This window comes from Mytilus galloprovincialis, chromosome 14, assembly GCF_965363235.1.
Source record: "Mytilus galloprovincialis chromosome 14, xbMytGall1.hap1.1, whole genome shotgun sequence".
In the NCBI taxonomy this organism is placed as follows: Eukaryota; Metazoa; Mollusca; class Bivalvia; order Mytilida; family Mytilidae; genus Mytilus; species Mytilus galloprovincialis.
In genome coordinates this window covers 48,440,459-48,461,823 of record NC_134851.1, presented here as the reverse complement: position 1 = coordinate 48,461,823, position 21,365 = coordinate 48,440,459, and the positions used below count along the sequence as shown (strand labels likewise).

General features: G+C 32.4%; 1 protein-coding gene across 2 annotated transcripts in view; it reads right to left on the bottom strand.

Annotated features, from left to right (window-relative positions):
* Nucleotides 1-11,775, bottom strand: part of LOC143059016 (microfibril-associated glycoprotein 4-like) — a 55,663-nt gene extending 43,888 nt beyond the window's left edge. For both annotated transcript variants that reach the window (XM_076232476.1, XM_076232475.1), the window contains exons 1-4: nucleotides 11,479-11,775; nucleotides 8,501-8,634; nucleotides 7,305-7,401; nucleotides 6,678-6,842 (exon numbers count right to left, since the gene is read on the bottom strand). In XM_076232476.1, the coding sequence (XP_076088591.1) occupies nucleotides 6,678-6,842; nucleotides 7,305-7,401; nucleotides 8,501-8,634; nucleotides 11,479-11,773 (691 nt within the window). In that variant the 5' untranslated portion in view covers nucleotides 11,774-11,775. The remainder of the gene's footprint in view (nucleotides 1-6,677; nucleotides 6,843-7,304; nucleotides 7,402-8,500; nucleotides 8,635-11,478) is intronic.
* Nucleotides 11,776-21,365: the final 9,590 nt, after the last annotated feature.

Genomic DNA, 21,365 nt, shown 5'->3' with positions numbered 1-21,365 from the left:
GCTATAAGCTGTACACACACTTAATTGCACTGCATTTACACCCTATGTACATCTACAGAAATGGACTTATTACCAGGTTTGTACTAACCTGAGCAACACAGCAACACAAAGGGTGCCACATGTGGACCATATATCTGCTTACCCTTCCTGAGCACACGAGGAAAAAAATGTAGACCAGATCACTTGGAGATGTTTCGGATTTTAGTTTTCTCTTTAGTACATTGATTGACCATTTTGAGCAGATATTGTTCTATTAAACTTCAAAACAAATATAATAAAATAGACGGAATGAAAAAGATGCGCATTTTGACAATTAATGTCCCTCCAGTGATGTTTGACGCCTTAAATTTGAAAATGCAAAACCTTTTACAAACGTTGAAGATGCAAGTTAACATGCAACACATGTTCTTTATTTTTTTTCTTCATTGTGCATAATTCAACATTCGATTTCGACATTCGAATTACATGTATAACACTAAACATTCAACATGTTCAACATTCATATTCAATATGCAGAAATCAATTTAAATCAACATTTGATATCAACTTTCAACCTTCGTTTTTTAACATTTACAATTTGATTTCATCATTTAACATTAAAAACTATTTGTTAACTTTATTTCCTCCCATGGATCAATTCTAATCAACATTCGATTTATAACATTTTCAACTATTAATTTTAAAACTCCAGTATTCGATTTTAATATTTAACTTTCTTTTTTTAAGTACAGGTGGAAAATAAAATTTGGAAAATTCACTTATTAAGGGCTGCGTAACTCACCACTGATAACTGTTTGTTTTTCGATTGATAACAAATAACATGTCCCCCTTAAAAACGTAATGTACAAATACAAAGGGCAGTACTAACACATGTGAAAAAGTAAGAAATAATTGTGTTTTTTAGAACAGAAACTAGCCCAAGTCGTGGTAAGCACAAGAACCAGAGGCTACGAATGGGACAATCAGAAGTCACAAGTCTAAGAAAATCTGACAATGCTATGACATTGAAACAAATGCAACGAAAAAACCAAACACCAGTGTGTTAAAGACAAACACCAGTGTGTTAAAGACAAACACCAGTGTGTTAAAGACAAACACCAGTGTGTAAAAGACAAACACCAGTGTGTTAAAGACAAACACCAGTGTGTTAAAGAAAATCACCAGTGTGTTAAAGACAAACACCAGTGTGTTAAAGACAATCACTAGTGTGTTAAAGACAATCACCAGTGTGTTAAAGACAATCACCAGTGTGTTAAAGACAAACACCAGTGTGTTAAAGACAAACACCAGTGTGTTAAAGACAAATACCAGTGTGTTAAAGACAAACACCAGTGTGTTAAAGACAATCACCAGTGTGTTAAAGACAAACACCAGTGTGTTAAAGAAAAACACCAATGTGTTAAAGACAAACACCAGTGTGTAAAATACTTAATTCCTATATCATTAAAGTGAAGGGAAAATCCTAAAATAAAGAATATTAACTGTCTAAGGAGAACTCGCCATACAGTTATGATGCACAACTATATATTTCGTTTTGTATGCCCAGAAATAATTTTGTGAATTTATCATTTCAATTGTGATATTATTTAAAGACGGGTGTCTCTAGTAAAGTAAGAACTTGAGATCATCCTACTTTTTGGTGGGATAAGTGTTGCTCAGTCTTTAGTTTTCTTTGGAATGGTTTGTGAACTTCTTTGTCTTTTCGTCGTCTATGGAGAGGCGGAAAGGGGCATTGTAACTCGACAGACGAATACTGGACAACGACCTTGCAAAAAACGAAAACGACAAAAAGAAAAAATCCAAACAACAATCTGCAAAAAAGAACAAAGAAAACTGACGGCTAAGGAACTGGAACCCCACCGAAACCCGGGGTTCATTAGGTATGGAAGGATAAGCAAATACTGAGCCAAATTTGGCCACCATTGTGTTGCTCATTCAAATACACAGACAGTGATCGGTCTCATTTGGTAGTGTTATATTTGACAAAAGAAGACGGGATTGTTATGTTATACGTCGTCATTCGTTTTTTGTCAAGGGGTTGTCACTTTTTCTTCGACGTACAGTTTTAGATGTCGTCTTGTTATATTCCGCATCATTTGGACAATTTCAATGGACAAAATGCGAGATAAATAATAACGATTTCAGGAAATGATATTTACAAATAATCCTATAAAATTTAGAATTATTTTAAATCTTTATTTTTGCAAAACTGTCCGGTCGCATTTTTTGCCAAATTAAAAAAAAAAGTGACCGAATGTGATATTTGATTTCAGGTCAAGGTGTACTAAATACCACATTTCGATTATTTGATAAGTAGATTAACTGATTTATGCAAATCGGCATACAGTGGTCAAGTATTATCATTGGATCTTAAAAGCCCGTCATGGGATCGTGAAGGAAATCTAAATGAGAAGACATATGCAAGGTCAACCAATACAAATCTAATTAATTTAATGAATTAAACGGACAAGTTTTAAAATAATAAAACTGTCTGTCAAAATGGCTCAACATTATGATCAGTATGTGAGAAGAATCAAGATTAAAAAGTACGCCGTGTTTACAAAACTACAATAGGCAGATTGCTCCTCGACATTTCAATGACATTTAATATGTACACAAACAAGATATTATTTTTATAATTCGAATGACTAAACAACTTTTCTTTGTAAAATATCATTCCAGTGTAATGATTCAAATGGTTCTTAAAGTTACTCAAAGTTTAGCATAATCAGAAATTTTACAAAAAATGAAATATTTACAATTTTTTTTAGATTTTTAGGATCGTGAAAGATCGCGTTCCGCTGTTTTAAGATCGTGAAAAGGATCTTGAAAGATCTGATGCTACTAAAACGTTAAAATCATTTATTTAATTACTAGTATAGGATAATTTATATTTCTAACTGGTATAGCAAATACTGAATTTGCTTGACTCGTTCCGATTTTCTTTTGTTGGTGAATAGGGCTATAATCATTCAATGCCATTGGATCTAATTATCCCTTAATATCACACCGTCTAGGTGCCCTATAGCAATATCAGTATATTTGTCCGTCTAAATTACAGTTCAAGCTGGACATCATGCACTATCGAGGTACGTTGATTGGTTATTTCCTCACTAAGTTGGGTACAATGACGTATAGCTATGGTGAACAGACTGATCAAACAATCAAGTAAATATAACGTTATCTTGATAACTTGTTGTCAGTGCATCCAAGAAAAAAACAATAACGTTATCAATATTGCCATACTATGTACGCACGAACAATACTTCATAACCGTCCTTACACACACACACACACACAAATGCGTACACATGCATACATTTCCAGGGGCGGATGTATAAAGCATTATAGATACATATATACTTTACGATAATTTACGCTCCTTATGGTCCTGTCATCCTGTAAAGCTACTTTTCTAAACAAGTGTTTTGTTATTTTAATAACTTTTAAGGAAACGTGTTGAAATAAAATAAAATGAAAGCATTAATGTTCGTCCTTTTTAAAAATAATTACACGCTTCAACTAGTTGCAAGTATATCAATTTGCAAATTAAATATTGTTTCTGATTATTTAGTCTTGTCCAGCACGGTACGTTTGCGCTTTTTGAAAAAAAAAATTATTTCAGTAGGGCATTTGAGCTAAATCAACATAACATTAAAATTATAAGATATTCATATATTCATATACAGCTTAAAGCATCAACCTTTCCCCATTATGCTTGTGTCAGTTGAAAACGACAACACTCCAAGAAGGTGGGAGTAAATTCCTTATAACAACCATGACTTTTTTCGAAAGTAAAATCAGTACATCAGGCGGTTTAAAAATAAAATTTCGGTTTTCATAAATTGAAACAAGCTATTGTAGATTTACTATGATGGTACATTTCTTCGGACTATTGGTGTAACAGAACGGACACAATAGGAATATAGTTTCAAATTTTAAATCCATCAATTAGAAAGCTAATTGATGAATTTCGGTCAAAATTTAAATGTTGCACCCATAAAATTTTCATTTTCTCTATTGATTAGCCAGAAATGTGTACTATATACTTTTTAAAATATGTCCGGTTTACGTGATTATTTATTTTTTTATTTTGTCGTTTGTTCGGAAGAAAAAAGTAAAGTCACAAATATACTGAACTCAGATGAAAATCTAATCGGAAAGTCCATAATCACATGGCAAAATCAAATGACAAAACACATCGAAAACGAATGGACAAGAACCGTCATAAACCTGACTTGGTACAGGCATTTTTAAATGTAGAAAATAGTGGATTTAACCTGGTTTTAAAGCGCTAAACCTCTCATTTTGATGACAGTCTCATCAAATTCCGTTATATTTACAATGATGCGTGAACTAATCAGACATAATAAATAAAATAGTCAAAATGGGTACAGCAGTCACCATCGTGTAACAATTTCAAAAGGAACAATTTAACAGAACACAAACACATCTATCTACAAACACATTCATTGATTCGCGTGTCTGATGTCAGAAAATTGTATACGTCACATATATTTGTCGTTCAATATATATACAAACAATTTTAGAATTTCACATGGGCAATGTTAGCATACATGGTTAAAAAATTAAGTATGTAAGAATTAATTTCAGAAATAGACCGATATTTAAAGTAGATTAAAAGTTATATAGAATTTATAAGAATCCACAAATAGTTCATTCCACTATGCGATTGAATAATTTTGACGTTTGTGGCTCAACGTATTTTCAAATTTATAATAGAAATATATCATAATGACATATAATAAATAGAACAATATCATGACTTTCAAAGAATATGTGAAAATCTTTCTATGACTTACAGGGAAACTATAATAGGTTATACATGTAAGCGCAAATGTGATAACTTTTTTGTGTAGGTGTATCAAAGTTTAAAGCGCAAATGTCCTTTAGTGGTACAGGCAAAAGGGCAAACGTCCTGTGTTCGTCTGGTCACGCCTTGTCTTTTACGATCAAAATAATGCGTCACCTTGTCTTTCACGATCAATTTTAAATAAAAATCAACTAATTTCAATATTTTTAAAATCAAGATGAACGGTTTTAAGGTGAAAAAAAAATCTTTTATTTTACTGTGCTATTTGACACACCAGAGATTCAGTTTCAAATATATCATTATATATTGGATTATATAAATAAAAAAGAAGAAGTGGTATGATTGCCAATGAGACAACTCTACACAAGAGACCAAATGACACAGACATTAACAACTATAGGTCTCCGTACGGCCTTTAACAAAGAGCAAAGCCCGTACTGCATAGTCAGCTATAAAAGGCCCCGAAATGACAAATGTAAAACATTTGACGAGAAAATTAACGGCCTAATTTATGTACAAAAAAAGCACGAAAAGCAATTATGTAACACATCAGCAAACGACCACCACTGAATTACAGGCTCCTGACTTGGGACAGGCACGTACATACAGAATGTGGAGGGGTTAAACATGTTAGCGGGGTTCCAACCCTCTCCTAACCTGGGACAGTGGTGTAACAGTACAACATAAGAACGAAAAACGAACTGTAAAAATCATTTGAAAAAGGCTAAACTCATAATATGGATTCAAATAGAAAAACATTTAACAAAAACACAGAGTTGACGTGGCCGGGTACTTGTATATCCCTACAACAAAAAGACACTAAGTACAAATCTGAGAGTACTCGCAGTTACTGACTGCTAGTTCAAAGGCACTAACAACTAATTAAAAAATCATGCATCTAAGACTTATAGTTATCAAAGGTACCAAGATTATAATTTAGTACGCCAGACGCGCGTTTCGTCTACATAAGACTCCTCAGTGACGCTCATATCAAAATATTTATAAAGCCAAACAAGTACAAAGTTGAAGAGCATTGAGGATCCAAGTTGTGCCAGATACGGCTAAGGTAATCTATGCCTTGAATAAGAAAACCCTTAGTTTTTCGAAAAATTCAAACTTTTGTAAACGGGAAATTTATAAAAATGACCACATTAATTAATATTCATGTCAACATCGAAGTGTTGACTACTGGGCTTGTGATACCCTCGGGGACAAAACGTCCACCAGCAGTGGCATCGACCCAGTGGTGTAAATAGTTATAAAATGTACCAGGATTATAATTTAGTACGCCAGACGCGTGTTTCGTCTAAATCATGCATACTTTTTAAAATTTTATTTGGATGGAGAGTTGTCTCATTGGCACTCACACCACATCTTCATATATCTATCTAAGACTAAATCCTCAATCAGTACACATACAACATTCAATAGATTTAGTGTAAAGACGTCACAAACAGTGACCATTATAGGTACAAAACGTGTTTTCTTTTTAATGAATCCCATAGACTTGTGTTGCGCCTTTTGTTTTTTCTCATAAAGTACTGCATACTTGCTATATCTTATTGCACAGTATTATTGAGAAATTTGAATCATTTTGACAGATAAAATGTTTTTTTCGGATCTGTTCCGAGTTTTGAAATTACAGCAGATTTTTTTATGGATTTTGAAGTAGAATTACAATTAATTTCATTCCCGATTCGATCGCAATGCTTGACCACCGTAAGGTATTCATTCACGATCATTTTCTCAATATACCTAATGACAGTCGTGAACTAGTTAAACATGTAAAACTAGATCTAGGCGCCTCGATTTTACGCTGATTATTTGTTTGCATAATGATTACCTGCTGTTCCATAGTAGCCGGTTAAATTGAGTTTATAGTTAGTACTCTCATCACCAACATACAGTGTACTGTATACAGCATACGATGTATTCCCTGCAAAATCCTCAAGGTCTAATCGGACTTGGTAGGATCTTTGTCGAAGTATGAAATGTAGATTATCATTCCCTGTAAGATTAGTAATTATGTGTAGAATATTAGCAGTTAAATTTGAACAACCGTCAAATTACATACACCGCTAGTAAGTAAGTTAGAACAAATCTTTTCCAGTATTCACCATTTTCATTTCCTGGTTACAAAAAAAATTATATAAGCGTTTCCACGGTGTTTTAACGTTATGCATTTGACGTTATTAGTTTGGCTTAACTACAGACCCTGGATTATCAAATATTTGCTCATGTTTTCCGCGCAATTCGAATTTATAAGGGGAAGTCTATATATATAAAACATGACAAAATCAAATGTCAGACTGACAAAATCAAATGGCAACCAAAAGAACGAATGGTAAACAAATTTCATACTCCCAACTTAGTACAGGTATTATCCGAAAATAATGATGTGTAAAACATTTTTTTTGCTAGCCAAACCACCCACTAGTATGACAACATGTTTTTGCTTGTATTAACTTACCAAGCCAATGCTCTCCAGCAATGTTCCCGAATCCGGTTTTGTAATCATCCCAAAACCTATAGAAATCAACAGTTCCATCATATCTTCTTTGGACAGTCTAGTAAGATACATTAGTCATGTTAGTATAGATATAAACAGAATTATATAACAATAAGCATTGTACAAATCAACAACCCGAAATTTTATAAACTGATTTAGATTAACAAATCGTACTTCATGGAGTAATGCTCTGAATAGAGATCGATCGATAATTTGGTATATACTTTAGATTTGTTTTGGTCTTACCCGGCATATATCTAAAATCTATTCAACCTTTGTCAATGCAATTTTATCCAAAAAAAAAAAGAGGCCAAGAAACCCTATTTTTTATAGATAAATGTCAATGGTTTCAGAAAAGACATTATTCTAAGGTACTGAAATTCTACTTTTTATCTAAATTTTGGACAGATTTGACATTTTCATGACGCTTTATGCAATATTTCGTGGCTAATACATGCACATTATTGCTGTGGATGCATAGCTATATAGAGATCGTGTTTATTTTAGTTATTGCAAATCAATGTATTGAAGAAACTGATTACATAGATATGCATATATGACAAAAACATTTAGATTATTTGTTACAAAGAGTGTGGTAAATATTTATGATTCTAAATTCCTTTTAATCTAATGAAGTTCTAATATACTTGCAGTAATTTTCCACAAATTAGATGGGTGTGGTCTTTTAAGATCCCATGAACAAACGAAAGTGTAGTATACAGTTGTCTTATTAAGCAAAGATTGGAGTAAAACTAAATCGAATCACATTAACTCCCAAAAGAGTGATATCGCCGTTGACAGTGCACGCATATTATACTGTACAAACATCACCAGTCACACAATTGCGAGTAAATATATAGTTGTAGCTATCATGACCCATTACGAAAAGTTGACAATTAGTTTAATTGTTCATTGTCTTGAAAACAAATGAATGAACTAGTAGACTTTATAATTATTTAACTGTATACATAATACATCCTAATTAGACAGAGGTTATACTCCTCTTTTTGTTTATATGCTTTAGGCAAATTATTGCTGAATTACTTAATATGATATATGCCCAATGTTCGTATAAAAATGTAAAAAAATATACAAAATCCGAAACAGTGGCACGTAACAGATACTTGATAAGCATTGTTTCGGAGTTTGTAACCTACAGTCCATCCTCCATTATCAGTGTGCATTTCACAGAACACAGTCATGCTTGGTCCGTTTTCAGGCTGGATGACATACACTCCACTACATGATTCAGCTGGTAATTCGCTACAATCCTTCGGTGGAGGATTTAACCCTTAGATTATAAAGAAAAGGAAAAGTTATCAATTATGATGTTGTTTGAATCATATTAAAGCATGTCAAAAGGCACCGAAAACCTAAAAGTCAGTGCTTAACGGATATAGTTAAATCATTAGCTGAAAGTGACGTATAAAATCAACAAAAAAGTGTTTTGTTCTTTGTTTTAGAAGATGGAAACCAAAACATTTAGAAATAATAAAACTTTTATAGCAGTTCTAACACTATAATATCAGTTCTGTATATCATCAAAACAGTGTCTTATAATATAACTATCAATAAAAGTAGATGTGGCGTATCGTCAGGGAGACAGCAATCCAACAACAAATATAGCAACGAGACATAAAGGGCAACACACGATCTACAAAAATAAAGAGGTGTCTGAATTATATGTCAAGATCGTAATTTAAGACTGCCAGAATAGAGGTATTCATTAAGAGTTACTCCGAATTCTGGTTTATGTTGATTTTTAAATTCTAGTCTTGAAAATTACGTGTACCAATTAGAATGTTTATCAATGAAAAAATGTTGAATCAATTAGTCAATTGTATCTACACATTAGAAAAAAAAATCAATTCTAAATTTGAAATTTGTATTAAAAAAAACCTGCGTTGATTGTTGATTTAAATTTTGCAATTTATAGAATTAACAACTGTACATTTCCATTTTTTAAATGACTATTGATTTTAAACGCATTTGTAAACTTGCATTCGGAATACATGAGAATTCATCAATAAATATATTATATTGATCTTTTATTTTTCAGTTTAACTATTTTTTAAACATTAACATTATTCTGAATTGTAGAGGTGGTAGAATGTTAAGTGTAATTATATTTATAATAATTAGTTTAATAACTGCTTGTACACTTATTGTATAGTGTCTGATTGCATTTGTTAAATATTACTCAATTTCAACATTCTACGGAAAAGACAATTCACTAAAGAAAAAGTAAAATTCAAGTTTTTTATAATTGAAAATAAAACTATTCAAACATATTTTGTATTCTTTAGAGGTAATATTTCTTAAAAGATCATCAACTTTATTTAGAACGACAGTGACTCAAAACGTAAGTACCTCGTGAAAGTATTGATATTCAGAAGAAATAAAGATAAATTATTTGAATTTAAACTGACACTTTATATATTTGGTGCATCCGAAATGCGTTTCTGCATTTAACTTTATCAGGGGCGCTTAAAATCAAAACTTTGAAACAAAAAAATTATGTTATAATACTTTTATCATCGGTATAAGGACATCATTCGTAAATATAGCTCAACATGCAGACTTCTTATACGTTCAGGTATTTCACATCCAATTTTTTATGGAAATGTTCTTTATGAAGCACAAAGGTGTCAGTATTCACCTCAAAAACTAACAAAACCTTTGAATAGACTTATTAAGAAGGGATATAGTTACGATACTGTTGTCAGGTCATTAAAGATTGCATATTTTGGCGTTAATATTGATTCACTTATAGGGTCTTTGCATCGGAACTAAACACATTTATTCAAAAACCAGTTGTTGGCATGACACGGGTTATGTTCTTCTCATATATGTTATGATGGTATGATACTAAACCCCTAACGGGAAGGATTGTGCCTGATGTTCATATGATGAAATCATAATCTTTCAGTCAGTTTAATTGAAGTCTGAAGCTGGCATGTCAGTTAACTGCTAGTAGTCTGTTATTATTTATGTATTATTGTCATTTTGTTTATTTTCTTTGGTTACATCTTCTGACATCAGACTCGGACTTCTCTTGAACTGAATTTTAATGTGCGTATTGTTATGCGTTTACTTTTCTACATTGGCTAGAGGTATAGGGGAGGGTTGAGATCTCACAAACATGTTTAACCCCGCCGCATTTTTGCGCCTATCCCAAGTCAGGAGCCTCTGGTCTTTTTAGTCTTGTATTATTTTAATTTTAGTTTCTTGTGTACAATTTGGAAATTAGTATGGCGTTCATTATCACTGAACTAGTATATATTTGTTTAGGGGCCAGTTGAAGGACGCCTCCGGGTGCGGGAATTTCTCGCTACATTGAAGACCTGTTGGTGACCTTCTGCTGTTGTTTTTTTCTATGGTCGGGTTGTTGTCTCTTTGGCACATTCCTCATTTCCATTCTCAATTTTATTGATTACTCGAGATTAATATGACCAAGCTAACGCTAACCTACAAAAAAGAGTAAAGGCCAAATTGAATACGCAATAGTAAGTAATGCATAAAATTAGTCACTCGATATGTAAATACGTAAAAAAAGAAGAAACTAATATCTAAGTAAGTAATATTTCTTATTTCTTCGTACATGATATACACTGGCATAAGGTTGCTTTGAGGATGACATACCTCTAAGGGCAGTATATTTTGCCAATCATTCCAAACTTCAACATATTTATCATACTCAATGAAAAGATAGAAATACGCCGTAGTGTCAAACATTTAAGGTTTTTTTTATGATTTAAGACTACCCATGCTAAACTTACGCAAAATCCTGATACAGAGATTTTCTGGGGGGAAGAAATCTTTGATTTTCATATCTATAACCTTTTAATACAAAAGGTTGTGCACTAGAAATAGTCATGACAAAATAATACACAGGGTTCACGTATTGTATTACTTTTAATCGATTTTGATTATTAAAGTACTCATTTTAGTTTTAATCATTTGATGTGGCAAATAAAATAACATTAGATTTACAAAATAAAAATGAAAAATAATAAAATAAAAATATTAAATCAAACATCTTATCACTATAAAAAAATAAACAAATAAAAAATAAGAAAATAAGAAAATAAAACAGAAAACTAATGGATTATTTCAAAACTAGTATAAGCCTTACCTGAAATCTCTGTTAACATGGTTAATGTTTGTGATTTCTTTGAAAATTCCTTAGAAGGGCAGCATTCACGGAATAATGAACAATGTGCCAGTCGTGTGTCATAAGAACTAGAGCAGCAGTTATCATTTGAGCAAATCATGGCGCATTCGATTCTGGAACTGACTTTTATTGTCTTCATTGACGGCCCAACTAATCTCGTTTCCGTTTCTGTGTGGAACATTTGCGATTTTAAACTAAAACATGCAGTAAATTGTGTGAAAATTATACAAACTAATGCAGTTATCAAGTAAATCATAGTTTTCATAGGTATGCCGCTACCGATTGCAACTGTTCGTTTTACAATAGCCAAACTAATTATATGAAGTGTTGACGTCGGTTCCTTTTTGATTCGATAAAATTTGATCATGCGACATATTGCATAAATTAAATGTGCAAAAAATGTATAGTTGTTTGTCGTTAATTTATTTGTGTTGCTCATTTGGCCTACCTTCAAAAGCAGTTAAAACTTGGATTATATCTTTTCTAATTAAATAGCAGCGAAAATTGCAACTGTAGCGAACAATACATTACATGTAGTAAATATTTCATAACTTATTACCCTCTGGTATAGCTATACAATTATCCTGAATGATAAAACTTGTCAATGCTCTCTACAATTGTGTTGATTGATGGTCTGGGGAAACTGATACTTTTTAAGTCTGATATTGTAATTAGACTTTGTCGTTTTTGTATGGAAGCTGCAACGTGACATTTGTTCAACAATACAAAAAAAATCCCAAAACTATAATGACAATTTGTTTAGTGACATAGCTCTTAAGGACGTCTGGTACATTGGAAACAAAAAACATAGCAATCATAAGTTTTTCTCCTGTTTTTTTCTGCAATTTGAAAAAAGTCAAATTCTTTCTGTAATTATCAAGTTGTCGCCTTTTAACACCAAATTTTGTATGGATGATACATATGAGGAGTAACCATTTTTAAAGGATAATAACAAGGTTTTTTCGGGTATCGGACTACTTTGAAGTGTCAAAAAAGAAATGACATAAATGTAGTGCTAGTTTTTTCTTTCATTTGTGCCGATAAATTACAGATGGATGTTATTTTTCATTCATCATTTTGGACCTCTTCCGTTTGCCTGATGTAAAAATGTTATGAATTGTCAATCAATTGGGATTTACAAATATTACTTAGTTTGCTATAATGTTACTCCCACTTTAGCATGAAAGTTGATATACAACATTAAACGTTGTTACACTATCTAACATGATTAACCTTTCTTGTGAAAATAATAACGTTTTCTAAATAATTCATGGTCATCACTTCGCTTATAAACGCAATTAAAACCGTGATCAAATATAGAGATAAAATAGCAATGGCTTTTGTTATTCTAAAGAATATAATATTACATAAGTTAATATTTCATAGCTCATTGCGATCTGTAATTGCTATAAAAGATCTACAATAACATAAACTTCATATATTTCGTTTAAAAAAGAGACTTGAAAAATGCAAACATTTGAACAAAGCTGTTAAAAGCAACATGAGTAATACATTCCCATTTGTTTTGCGGTATTAAAGTTTGGATTCGCAGTGTTCAGGTTTTGGTTTCCGTGTAACTTTTATTTGTGGCAGTAGTTTATTTATTAGTCGTTTTTCTCTTTTTTCTTCCATGGTTTAATTTCATGTATGGATTTATTATTACCGCCATTTATTCTTTCTCGCGTCTTGTTATCAAAATAATTCATCATAATATTTAAAGAACATTCAGAAAAGGAAAAATGTGTTCACTCTAAGCTTGCAATATTATATATATTTATTCCCCTATATTCATCTTTTGTTATATGTCTTATGTTGTTGGGTTGCTGTCTCATCCATTATCATGTCATATTGACCGACATATATATCAAAAGTGAAACTATCGTTAAACACTGCACTATGGATATCCTTAATATCAATTATTATTAAATAAGGTCACAATCAAATTTGAGAAGCACTTTGTTTGTGTCCTGCTCGCATAAAGACTTTAAAATATTATCTACTTCGCTACCACATTTAGGAGAATTCGAAAAAAAAAATGATTTGATGGATTTAAAGTCAGGTGTCCGGTAAGTGTCATACATCTTCGTGTGGAATACTACCTTGTAATCTAGTTTGTTTAAATGCAGCTGAGAAGTTCAAATCTTTGCTCATATTCATATCATATTTTTGTCCTAATAAGCATGCTTTATTCGAACTTAAACGATAAACGTACGCGTTTATGCCTCGTCTTCGTCATGATATATTTTTTTCAAGACGGAAACTAGAAGAAAATCATCGGAATTTTTAAACCATATTTCAACTACTTATTTTTTTTAATCTTCGTATTTGCATTTTGAAATACTTCAGCCTTTTTGTCCACTTAACGCTATATGGAGCAAGGGAGTTCGATCATCCATTCTTAATACTTAATGTAGGGGATAATAGTTTTACAGCTGAGTAAACTGGTCAGGGTGTAGAATGCAAATATTTCATGTTTATACAGAACAATAATTGGTTAGAATTTCTCAGTTAAAAGTATACTGTGGGGAAAATCAAAACTTTTAAGACGATTATACATGTACACTGACCATTTCATGGCAAAGCAAAACAAACAAAAAAAAAACCAACAAAAAAACACCGAGAGACAAACTGGACCACCAAACTCTACATATAAACTGATTCAGAAGATTGATCAACACGAACCGTAATTAACTCAGAGGCTCCGGAAGGGTTACATACATGATGTTATAATCATAGAACTATGCCCAATATTAATTTGAGATGTTTAAATTGATGTCAGATCGTAGAAGTTCACTAAATAATCAATTATTAAACAACTACAATAAATGAGTCCCGGTTGAATTAAAAAACATGAAATTTTAAAGTTGATATTCTACGTTTTAATTTCGAATACTATATTGCTTGGTATTGTTTCCAATTTATTTCTTCAATAAAACTATTTTCTTACCTTTTTACAGGTAGCTGTATTGTATAATAGGTTAATTGGTTTTGTTGTTTTATTTGCAAAACTTGTTTCAATCTATGAAAATGTATTACATATATCATAGGTTATTTGTGGACTATTTTAGCCTAACCATTTTCATGTATGGTTGAAAACCAAGAAATAGCGGTGTTGATATTGTATTTTCTAGTAAATTAATTCAATACGTACACATCACCATAGAAACAGTTGTGACTCTATAATATAAAAAAAGAACAACCAAAACATTTTCATAGCTGATACTTCATTTGTTTATAGACATACAATACAAAACACAAAAAAAAACATTTCAAAAGTTCAAATCAATTCAAAATGAAAACATCGATACTAATTTTAGTAGTAACAAAAGAAAGCCATGAATCAAAAGAGTTCAACCATCCATTCACAGACAAATTCATTCCGTATTGTGTTTTCTTAAAATGTATTACCTATCTATCTAATATTAATGTGTTTGTTGTTCATCTTTCATTTTGTTTTGGATTTATTTTTTTCATCCATTTCAGTTAGTCTTAGCATTCGAGGCAAATAGAAATTACCATAATATTATGAAATTACGTAATTTTATTAAAATCTAGTAACAAAGTTGAGTTGTCTTTCTTTTACGCTTCTTGTCAAATCGTACATGGGAGATAACAACTTTTGTCTTATCAGAAATTGAAATGAAGACATCTCATTATTATAATAAGTCAAAATTTGTTTACGTTCCTTCATTTTCGAATTCGTTGATTTTTTTCGAAATTCAAATGTATTGTGTCGATAATTCATCTTTAAATGTTTCATCTCGTCGATTGAAACGAAAATAATTTGTTTATTACATAATTATGTTTGATGAATTATCTATTGGCCTTTTTGGTAAAATTTTATCAGTAGTGTAACAGATGTCAGTCGGGTGCAAAAGATAAAATCAAAAATACGTCCAGTAAACCAGAGCCTATTACATCTACACCTATTGCAACTTCATCTATTAAACCACACCATGAGCAGAAACGAAAGCGTGAAGCATTATCTTCCGATTCTTCTGCAGATTCTTTCGTCCTTGATCTTGATTCAGAACAAATAAAAGTCAAAATTCAGAGGATAATCGAAGAATCCGTTAATGTGGCTACAGAAGCAGCTATCCAAGCTGCCAAAAAAAACGATCCAAACTGGTCTCGAATCCATTTTTAGTCACAGAATTGACATCTTAGAAAGCAGGATCTTTGACTTAGAAAAGAACTACGATAAACAACTTGAATGGAATAGTAAACTTTCGAAAGATCTTGTCGAACTTCTAAACGACAATAAAGCTAAAACATTGAAGATATCCACACTTCATTCAGAGCTGAACATGGTACATAAAGACTTAAAACAACATTGTTTCCAAATAAATGAAACTGCTCAATATACAAGAAAAAACATCGTGAGAATATTTGGAATTGTACAAACAGAGGAGAAAAAAAAATACTCATGATGTCGTTCAAAAACTATTGAAAGAAAAGCTCTCTCTTGATAACATTGACATCGAAATTGCACACAGAATAGGTCCGGTCAAAGATTCTGATGAAAATGTTAACACCAGAAGACCAATCATCTGCAAAATGCTCCGTAGAACTGATAAAATCAAAGTCATAGCATCCCGTCTTAAACTTAAAGGCCAAAAAGTTTCTATTAGTGATGAACTTACTAAACTAAACTTTGAACTTTTAAAAAGTCTACAGGAACATGAGCTTATAGATCAAGCTTGGTCTTACAATGGTAAAATCTTTGCAAAACACAAAAACAATGATATCAAAAGAATAATTGATATTGCTGATGTTAGTAGAGTCTTCGTGAGCTGATCTATTTACTGAAATCACATGTAGTACTGCTGAAAAACTTGTTGTTTCTCGTGAGTTGATGCATTTTCTTTATAATATATATACATATAACCTTATTTATGTTGATTCATGTAACCGATTATTTTTATATTTGTATAAATATATATCCTTAATTGTAAAATTGTTTTACTAATCTCATGAGCAACAGATTCCCATGGTTTGCTTCAGTTTCTTTTTTTTTTTTGGAAATATATCACTTTTGAATTCTTCAATAGTTAAGTTTACAGCAATAAACCTCTTAATCTGTAATTATCAGTGTTATTAATTTTTTATTTTTTTTCTGATCCTTTTTAGTTTAAGTTTTAATGATCCTCTTTTTTTTAGTCTTGATAATAACCAAATCTCAAATTATTTAAGGCATATAAAGTATGTTGCCAAATTTATAATGCTTAATTGTTTATTGTGTGCATTGGATATCCGTTTGCCTGTATTCATTTCTTTTAAATTTTTTTTCTTTTTTTTTTTCGCTATGTGTACCCTGTTTGTATTTTTTTGTCAACTTGTATTATATTGTTTGTTTATGTATACGTTTTGCTCAGTGATCCATAATCCCGCAACATTCCACTTGCTTACTTATGATCGGGGTTGTTCAGTATAGAGCGTTTATCGGACGATTTCATAATACGATTGTATCAAAGCAATTACGAATAAACAGTTCTCACTTTTTGAATAGCACCTTGTCACACTCTCGTTACGTGTACGTCTTTTGTTCAGTTATTACTGTTCTTTCATTTTCTGTTTCACTACACAAGCTAGCAATGATGATATTTTTATTACTAGTCACATCGGGAACTATTCATCCTAATCCGGGTCCGTCCGGGAATCTATCTGTATGTCACTTAAATGCACGTAGTTTATATTCTTTTGATACCGTATTAAAGTCCAACCGAACTAAGCTAGATGAAATTGAGTTCGTCCTGTGTAACGAACTCCAATATGATGTGATCTGTATATTAAGTGAAACTTGGTTAAAACCAGTTATATCATTTGAAGATATTAAGATTGATAATTATAATACTTACAGGCGAGATAGGGCTGACGGGTTTGGTTACGGTGGTGTAGCCATATATGTTTCCGACCGACTATATTCTATGCGCCGTCAGGAGTTAGAAATACAGGGTCTCGAATTCTTATGCATTGAAGTCAAAACCAAGGATAAGTCTATCCTTGTTAGTGTTTGTTACCGACCGCCGAATGTAACGGCAAATGAACGTAAAAAATTCACCGATAGCTTTACTGCAGTCATTGAAAATATGAAATCACACAGCCCAGATGTGTGCCTGATTCTAGGGGACTTCAACGACCGGTGTGTTTCATGGTTTGATAGTCATAGTCACAGCGAGCTCGGTCTAACTCTTTTTAATCTGGCCCCCCTAGGTATGGTCTATCACAATTAATTGGTGAACCGACCAGGTATACGGATAGCAATGCGACATTGTTAGACCTTATATTCACTGACAATGAACGTTGTGTATCGGACTTCGGAGTTAGCCCACCCCTACTTAATCTCGACCATTGCATTATTTTCTGTAAACTATCCCTCAAAGTAAGTAAATCACGTGCCTTTCAGCGTCGTGTTTGGGATTACAAGTCAGCTGATTTTAATAGTCTGAATACCGCATTATTAAACGCTCCCTTTGATTCCGCATATGAAATTTTTGACGATGTAAACGACATTGCTAGTTATACGAGTGATCTTATCACCTCCGCTTGTTCTGAATTCACACCGAATAAAATAGTAACTATTCGTCATAGGGATAAACCATGGATGAGTAACGAGGTTAGGCGAGCGATTCGCAAGCGTGATCATTGCTTCAAAAAATATCAACGGACTCGAAGAGACGAAGACAAGTTATATCACATAGTTGCTAGGAGAGAGGTCAATCGCTTAAAACGAGACGCAAAGCAAAGATATGAAATTAATATCATTCGCTCATTTTCTAGAGAAAACCTTAATCCTAGGAAATTTTGGTCCCTTAGTAAATCTGTGTTAGGTTACAATTCAGATAGAACTATCCCCCCTTTAAAAGATAACATGAATCTGATATCTGATGATCTTGAGAAAGCAGAACTCCTTAATTGTTATTTTTCTGCTCAGATGCACTTGGGTCAACATGAAAATGACTTGCCCGCTCTACCCCCATTATCTTTACTTACAGTAGAGCGTCTTCAGGAGATAGTAGCTGTCGAAGAAGATGTTCTTAAATATTTACGCCAATCTAACCCCCATAAGTCATGCGGCCCAGATGGTATATCAAACCATATCCTAAAGTACTGTGCTCATTCTCTGTATAAACCACTCACTAAACTCTTTAATTTCTCACTCCATTCTGGAGTATATCCATCTCTCTGGAAAGTATCTAATGTGTGCCCAGTGTACAAAAATAAAGGCGATAAAAATATCATGTCTAATTATCGACCAATTGCTCTACTATCATCTGTGTCCAAGATCCTTGAAAAAGTCATCTACAAGGCTATCTATGAGTTCTGTGAATTTAATGACTTACTCATCAGTGAAAATTCGGGCTTTAAGAAAAACGATTCAACAGTGAATCAACTAATTACTATTACTCATGAAATTTACAAGTCATTAGATAGCGGTAAAGATGTATGTACAATCTTTTTAGATGTTTCAAAGGCCTTTGATAAGGTTTGGCACAAAGGCCTGATTTTCAAACTTAAACAATTTGGCATATGTGGCTCACTTTTGTCTCTTGTAGAGAATTACCTCTCAGGTCGTACTCAAAGAGTCGTTATTAATGGTCAGACATCATCGAGTCAAAACACCTATGCTGGTGTACCCCAGGGCTCTATACTCGGTCCTTTGCTTTTTCTTATATATGTGAATGATATTAAAGATGGAATTGTCAGCAATATCAAACTGTTTGCTGATGATACGTCCCTTGTCAAACAAATGGATGACATCTCTGATTGTTTCCAAACTCTGAACAGTGACCTCGTCACGTTGAACACATGGGCCCAGCAATGGTGTGTAATATTCAATGCAGAAAAAACGGAGTATCTTATTATTTCTAAGAAGAAGCAAATACCACACTACCCTCCATTGATCTTAAATAATGTAAATATAAAGAGAGTTACATGCCATAAACATTTAGGTCTTATCTTGAATGATAAACTTTCTTGGACCGATCATATTGCTGATATTTGTAAGAAATGTCATAATAAACTGAACACTATCTTGAGGATGCGACATATATTACCTAGATTATGCATTGAAAAATTATATAAAACATTTGTTCGTTCATTGCTAGATTATGCAGATGTCATCTATGATAACTGCACTAGCGCCGATTCTGCAAACATTGAACATGTACAGAGACGTGCCTGCATTATATCTACTGGGGCAATCAGGGTCACAAAACATGTCACTTTATTGAAAGAGGTTGGTCTTGAGCTTCTCAAAACACGCCGTCAAGTTCATAGACTTACATACTTGTACAAAATTAAAAATCATCTTGTCCCAGGTTATCTTTGTAATTTTCATCCATTGTTCCATCATATTACTGAAAACTATAACTTAAGACGACATGCTAACCTGATACCCATCAGGTCAAGAACAGTAGCATACTATAACTCTTTTCTTCTAGCTACGATTAGAGACTGGAATAGTTTGTCAGCTGAACTAATTACAGCAACATCTTTGGCGAGTTTCAAAAGGTTGTTAAAGAAGAATCTCAATTTGTGTAGTAAACAAATATATTCACGAGGACATGGTTATGAGAAAAAGATTCATACTAGATTACGCTTAGGGCTAAGTGCTCTTAATGACCACTTGTATAAATATAATCTAACATTAAATAGGTTTTGCGATTTCTGCCCAGGTAACTGCATTGAAAACACTGAGCACTATTTAATTCATTGCGCCCGTTACACGAACTATCGGATTACTCTTCTACTTGGAATTAAGAATCTGCTTTGTCCAGATATAAATATAGCAATGTTGCGGGATCTATGTCCCAACTATCTGAGCAAAATATTAATAGAAGGTAGTGATGATTTGTCTGATGATACTAATTTAGAGTTGTTTGAGTGTGTGTTTCGATTTATTAAATCTTCGAAAAGATTTTCTCGATAGCTTAAAAACTTTTTTTGACCTGATTGTGCTCAAAATTGTCTTTCCATAATCACTATTTTATATTACTGAATCATACATGTTTTTTAATTCGTGTGCATGTGAGTAAGAATGAGCGAGTGATTGGATGGTTGTGTAGTATTTGTATGTCTTGTCCTGTACATATTGTCTTGTCTTGTGTTTAACATGTTTGTATTCAAAACTTTGATAATTGTGAATCTGTATATATCTATGTTGAGGAGATCCACGCGTAGCCTCTGGCTGTTGGCAATCCTCTTTAAATAAATAAAGAATGAAATTAAATTAGTGTAACAGAAAAAATAACGTTTATGTTTAATATATTAGTTAATATTATCAAATAAGAAGTTAGTGCTTTCATTGTTGCCGCTTTTTTCTGTCGATTTTTTGTTTTTAAATTTGACATTTTTATCTTTCTTAGAAATATACTACCACGTGATTTTTTAAATATTGCTTTGAGTTATTTTATCATGAGTTTTATTTTGAGCGCATTGTTGATTTTTGACAAAGCTTTGATATTTGCATATCTTTACATCGAAAATAGGCTTTCCCGTCGTCGTGACATTTTTGTTAAAATGTAACCAACACAAATTATACTTTTGTACCAAGACTATTTCATGTTTCTGATAAGTGTGTATTTCTGTCTATAAAAAAATTACTATCCCCAAACCCTTGCCACTAGACATTGAGAAATAAATAACCATCAGTCACTGAAACAGTCTTTAAAGATTAAAGTGAAAAGGGTATTACCAAAATACCAAACTCCAAGTTCAATAAGGGGAATATAAAAAAGAATATTTTGTTTGATTACCAATGAGACAACTCTTCACAAGAGACATGATGACACAGAAATTAACAACTATAGGTCACCGTACGGCCGTCAACAATAAGCAAAGCCCAT